The sequence below is a fragment of the Triplophysa rosa genome, linkage group LG18, assembly GCF_024868665.1.
Source record: "Triplophysa rosa linkage group LG18, Trosa_1v2, whole genome shotgun sequence".
NCBI lineage: Eukaryota > Metazoa > Chordata > Actinopteri > Cypriniformes > Nemacheilidae > Triplophysa > Triplophysa rosa.
In genome coordinates this window covers 17,098,558-17,104,368 of record NC_079907.1, presented here as the reverse complement: position 1 = coordinate 17,104,368, position 5,811 = coordinate 17,098,558, and the positions used below count along the sequence as shown (strand labels likewise).

The window sequence follows — 5,811 nt, the reverse complement described above, 5'->3', positions numbered from 1 at the left end:
TTTTAACCTTCCACTGGATTGCCATTTATTACTGTGGGCTGCTGCCATCTCCTCACTCATTAACATGTTTATTAATATTATCGCCTACTTACAAAGTGATAATAATAAAGTGATATCTGTGAATATTTACCTTTTTATCGACTAAATTATGCAATAGGTCTCTGCAATCAAGAAACGTATTTTAAAAACCATCATTTTAAAGTTAAAAATACATCATTTGTAAATATGTGTGAAACGTTATGATAGTTGTAATGTAATGATGGTGATTCAATGCTGCAGTGCCAAATGAAGAGTGGACGCCTGTTTCTGTTTTTGTAAATTACCCGGTAACGACAATACATTTTTTTTACTAAAATGAAAATTATTCATCTTTTGGCATGATGAACTTGTGTCAATATTTCCCTTCACTAACCGTTTAGAGGAATAAACACAACAATAAGAACGGACGGACAAAATAATTGAAGATGGAGCCATATTGACCAATCAAAGGCAAACTAAATGCTGTTTTTCTCTCCTTTCTACACCAACAATACAAGTCTTTTAACGTGATAGACCCCCGCTGTATCATTTGTAAGGAGAGAGGGCCATGCTTATGTAAGAACCAGCTAAAGTCCGTCATTACTAGAGGAAATCCACCCCTATAGCTAAATAGAATTGGACAGAGATTCACTATTAAAGATTGTGAACACAATAAAAGACTTAGGTCTCTGTTTTAAGTTTTATTCTTGCTTTTATTGCAAATATAATACAAAATACGAGCTTCTTCAAAGGCAGTAAAATGTTAAACTTTTTAAAAACAAGAATTTGTTCAGTTTTTGTAAAAAAAGACGATATCAAAGATATCAATATCAGTACTGAGATTACTGACATGGAGTACAGCACACATTTAAGAGGGAAAAATCAATAAGCAAAGAACTAACAAACAACTACGACTTTGAATAGAGCATCGTAAAACTTTCAAATAGAAAGACTACTCTTCCAGTTTAATCAGCTTTTTTTTAAATTGCAACAGTACGTTTGTGCATAATTACACAACTGGTTAGAAATAAGGACAAATAAACATTTAAAATAGAAAAATCTACATACGATAAATAAACACGATGAATACAGAATTTAAATCTAAATGGCCTGTTGGATTATAGTCACCATATTCAGAGGCAAAATAACAATTATTTTTGTATAAAGTATTAAAGAATAAAATGCAAATAATTTCTTTGAAATAAAATTAATACTAATAAATAAATTAAAGGGGTTAAGATGGGATACAAAACGGAAGGCTGGAATGGGACTGTAAGATGACACTGGCCTGACTGCAGTACCTAATGACAAGCAGAGGTCATAGGGCACTTCCTGGAGCTGTGACACATGCTGTTAGACACTCACTAAATTCACAGCTGCAGCTGCCACGTCGATATTCCCGCTTTAAATCTAACGCCCATTCACTTCCAACATTTGACAGGCACTGATTTAAGGGGAAAAAAAGACAAGCATACAACATTACACAAGCTGGTAATACCTATTAAAAAGCAACAAGTTCTGTGAACAGGGATGGTATTTTACAGGAACATAAATAGGAAAGGGAACAAAATCATACTAGAATATAAAATGCACTGCATGAGGACTAGAAAGAACAGAAGGTAAGACACTGTTATTGTTAATGAAACACGCTGTGAGAAAATCAAGGCTGTACTACTGAGAGTGGTTTAGTAAAAATAGACTTTTCTACAAGAAACACAGAAGGCCTCTCATGACCGCCAGAAACAAAAAAGAACATGTTAAGTAAACATACACAGTACATATTAATGTATCAATAATCAAGTCCTCACAGAGGATTAATTTCTCAGAAATGTTTATCTTTTCTTGCAATCAAGGCTAAAAATATTTACTCTAATCACGATTCCGGCGATTAAAAAAGGCACATTGGGAGCCGTTTTAAGCTAAATTATTTTTGTTTTTGAAGTCCAGCTTTCTTTCTTTCTCAATATTTTATCTTCTCTGTGGAAAAATTCAAGTGTGTGTTTGAATTGAATGGAATGATGACATATGTATAATGAGTCTTTCTACTGTACAAGCCCATACAGTTTTCTCATACAGTTATCTTGGTTTGTTGGTGGATATTTGCGTGTGCTTGTGAAGGAATGTATGTCGATTTCCTCAGGGTCTTGAGAGTTGCGTGTAGACAGGCTGCTGGTCCCAATGCTGGGGACTGTGATTTGACGGGGGGATTGAGGGCACACCTGTAGAGTCAGCGATGGGGGTATACATAGGCCTCTGGCTGGAGCTCATGTAGCTAAAGGTGGAATAGAGGCCGGAGCTTTGACCCCCTGCATGGCTGTAATAGGAGGTGGCGCCACCCTGGTGGTCAGAGTAGTCGTACTGAGCACGGGTAATGGATGGGAACGAAGTGCTGTAGTGCTGAAGGTGCTGGACGTTGAAGGAGCCGTAGCTGACATGCTGTGGGGAACCCTGCTGATCACTGTAGTGGCTGGGGCTCAGCTGTTCCGTCTTGATGTGCGTTGTTCTCGGCTGGTCCTGTTCCCTGGAGCTGCCGGTCCCCAGTGGGGTCAGGGTGTGCTGCTGCCCATTTTGGGGGCTCCCGCTCTGGGTCTTCCCCATCCAGCTGTGACCACCGTTGCCCCCTGCTGCTTGATTGACAGGGGCACCGATGCTGTAGCCACCCGGGTAAGATGTATTGGTGACTGTCACGCCTGCATGGCCGTTTGGTGGCAGGTACTGGTCAAACTCATTGACGTCAAATGTCTCGATGTGTGAGATGACATCGCTGCTCAGTTCTCCAATGTCCACGTCACGGAAGTCGATATTGAGCTGCCGTCCTGTGCCTTCCTGGAGCGGTCGGGCTTCACGCTTCAAATCCACTTTGCCTGGCTGCACATCAGTTTTAGGGGTGGTGGGGGGAGTGGGCGGCCCTTGAGACTGACCTGTTTTGAGGCAGTGGAGGAGGGCAGGGGGAGAGGGGAGAGAAGGGGGGAGAGAGTTAACCACTGCACACACATGACGCAACAGGGAGAGTGGAAAGAAAAAAAATACATGGCCCACAGCTAAGACTTAAGAATCAGCAGCTGCCAAGTCTATTACGGCCAGTAATCTAATTTATCAATCCATTCTGATAACTACACAGCGTTCAGTAGGTAGTTCAGTAATACCAAGGTAATCTTATCTCACATATGAATATATTTAAGTTTACTATATATAACAATATTTAAGTTCTTTAGTTTTGATTTATATAAGTTCAGTGCCCACCTGAGAGCTCACTGGGTGAATGCACTTCTCCCATGCTGGAGGCGGGCGAGTCTGCTTGCTGAAGCGCTTTGAAGATCGCGTTTGGAGAAATGTGCGTCTGCTCGGTACCGTCCTCGGACTCATTCTGCCCGTTCTTGACAGACTTCCTCCGGCGGGGTTGATATTTGTAATCGGGGTGATCTTTCTTGTGCTGAACCCTGAGGCGCTCAGCCTCTTCCACGAAAGGGCGCTTTTCACCTTCGTTTAGTAATCTGCCCAAGCAAAAGGCGCATATAAACAACGGAATCTTGAAGCTTTATACTACCACACTAATTTACTATAAATAATACTCTAAATACTGTTGATGAAAAAATAATTTATGCTGACAAATGAATTCGCTTTCTCCTAAATATACACATTTGATTTACTCAATATTAAAAACTGATCATGATAGTAATCAATAGCATACAAGAAACATTTACCTCCAAAGTTTGCCAAGAGTTTTGCTGAGTTCCGCGTTGTGGAGGTGCGGGTATTGATCAGCCAGTTTTCTGCGCGCAGCCTGTGCCCAAACCATAAACGCGTTCATCGGTCTTTTCACGTGCGGCTTGTTTTTACTTGAACCATTCACTCTCACCGGCATAGGCACGAGGGTCCAGTCGTAGCCCTTCAACACTTGAGAAACCGCCTCGCGGATGCAAATCGGGAACTTGTCCTCTTCATCTTTCTTGAACTCGCCAAGTGGCCCGTCCGGAGCCATGAGGTTGTTTTCAGCCGGACGGGTGTTCTCTGTGTCGGAGCCCGAACCGGACGGGCACGGGGACCCCGCCGAGTCCTCGGACATGCTCGGACTGGGGGCATCAGACAGACACTTCTCTTGCTCATCTGTCATCTTCGGGTAGGGATCTAGTAGATTCATGCGAAGACTGTTGATTGACAATCTCAGATAACTTTGTTAACTCTTGCGATACAGCCTTCGCAGGCTTGAGAGTGTATATCGCAGTCCCAACTGAAAGTTTCTTCTTCAAAAACACTTTCTTTTGTTGCTCCAACTTTTAATTCCCCCGTATCTCTGAAATCCACTGAATCCACTTCACTCTTTAACTTTCAAATAGCATCAGAGTGTTTTTATGTGCTGCTGCGGTGCGCAAAACCAAAGCGCTCCCTTTTCGCTCCCGTGCAATATTTCCAAGAGAGGGACGAACTTTGATTTGTCAAATAAGCGCGCACGGGCTTTTAAGTGTACGCGCCGTGACGAAAAGGAAAACCATGCCCACCCCCTCTCACTCTCAATAATAATCACTCACAATTTTACGTTTTTATTTTAGACAAACGAAATGTATGTTTTAACTTGTATAATAAAACTGTTATCTTCATATACGAATTTATTAAAAGATAACGCGTTTTTCATATGACAACTTTAAACTTGGTAAAGTTGGATTGCTCTAACCTTTCAGTAGTTTAAATACAAACCTATTACTTATGATTCCATTCTATATATTATATTTTACAAACAAAAACAAAAAATACTTAAAAAGTAGGTTAAACATTAAACTTGCTGTATTTTAATGGTTTATTTAGTGACTAATTTTGGAGCGGTCAGTGTTATTCAATTTCACAGTCTGTGACTCAGCAGCCAGTGTCTACGATTTCCACCCTCACTAATCTGATTTTCCCAAACATTTGGAGAAATTATAAATATTGTATTTTTTTTTAAGTCTATAATCTGCTTGTCAGGCAGCCGAGAGATGTGCCGGTGTCCGGCAGTTCGGTTGGTGTTGACATGGAAACTGGGCGATAGGGGGAGACAGCGTTCTGTGTTCAGTTCCTTACAGCCCACAGACCCGTCCACACGTTCCGATGGAGAACTGTTGAGAATGTAGACTTGAAGTCTTGGTCTGTGTATAATAATTTTCTGCCAAATGCCGGCCATGAAATATTGATTAGAAACAGCTAATGGCTATGTAGTTTCTGTCACTCAACAGTTATATAGCCTATGTAATTAAAGTCGCCATTTAATAAGGCGCGTCCGTCTTTGCGCGACATAGGCTAACGCGCTTGTGGGCTAGATAAAGCAAAATACAACAATAACAAAAGATTGTATAAGAAATTGATGAGTGATTTGTACCATGCACGAAGATCTCCCTCTCTCTTTCTGTCCTTTGCTGTGCAAAGGGGAAAAGTCAGCGCTCTGGATGTTGTAAAGCTGTTTGTTTGCGTTATGTCAAGCTCTTGCAATGCGCATCCAGTCAGTAATATTATCCGCCCTGCAGTTTAATTAAGGCTCAGCTTCCCCGTACAGAAACTGAACTGTGAGCGTTTTGATTCCTCGCTTCGACACACATCGTTTATTTACATTGGACGTGTTTATTTAAATTATTCACTTCAAACATAAACATAACAGGACTTCTCGGACCTTCGTCAATTGCACGCTCCCTCTTCTGTTAACAGCACGTCTCTAATAGGAAGGAGAGACTGCGTTTATTTATTGTAACAGACTTAAGCGAACGGTATATGTGTGAATGACAGCTTTTTAACTTGGCGTGCTTTCTTATCAACAGATTTTTGACA

General features: G+C 41.1%; 1 protein-coding gene across 1 annotated transcript; it reads right to left on the bottom strand.

Annotated features, from left to right (window-relative positions):
* Window positions 1-711: 711 nt before the first annotated feature.
* sox9a (SRY-box transcription factor 9a) lies at window positions 712-4,460 on the bottom strand. The gene is made up of 3 exons (XM_057358122.1): window positions 3,723-4,460; window positions 3,262-3,512; window positions 712-2,939 (listed from the first exon to the last, which is right to left on the bottom strand). Exons 1-3 carry the CDS (start codon window positions 4,157-4,159, stop codon window positions 2,155-2,157), a joined length of 1,473 nt encoding a protein of 490 aa, XP_057214105.1. The 5' UTR covers window positions 4,160-4,460; the 3' UTR covers window positions 712-2,154.
* Window positions 4,461-5,811: the final 1,351 nt, after the last annotated feature.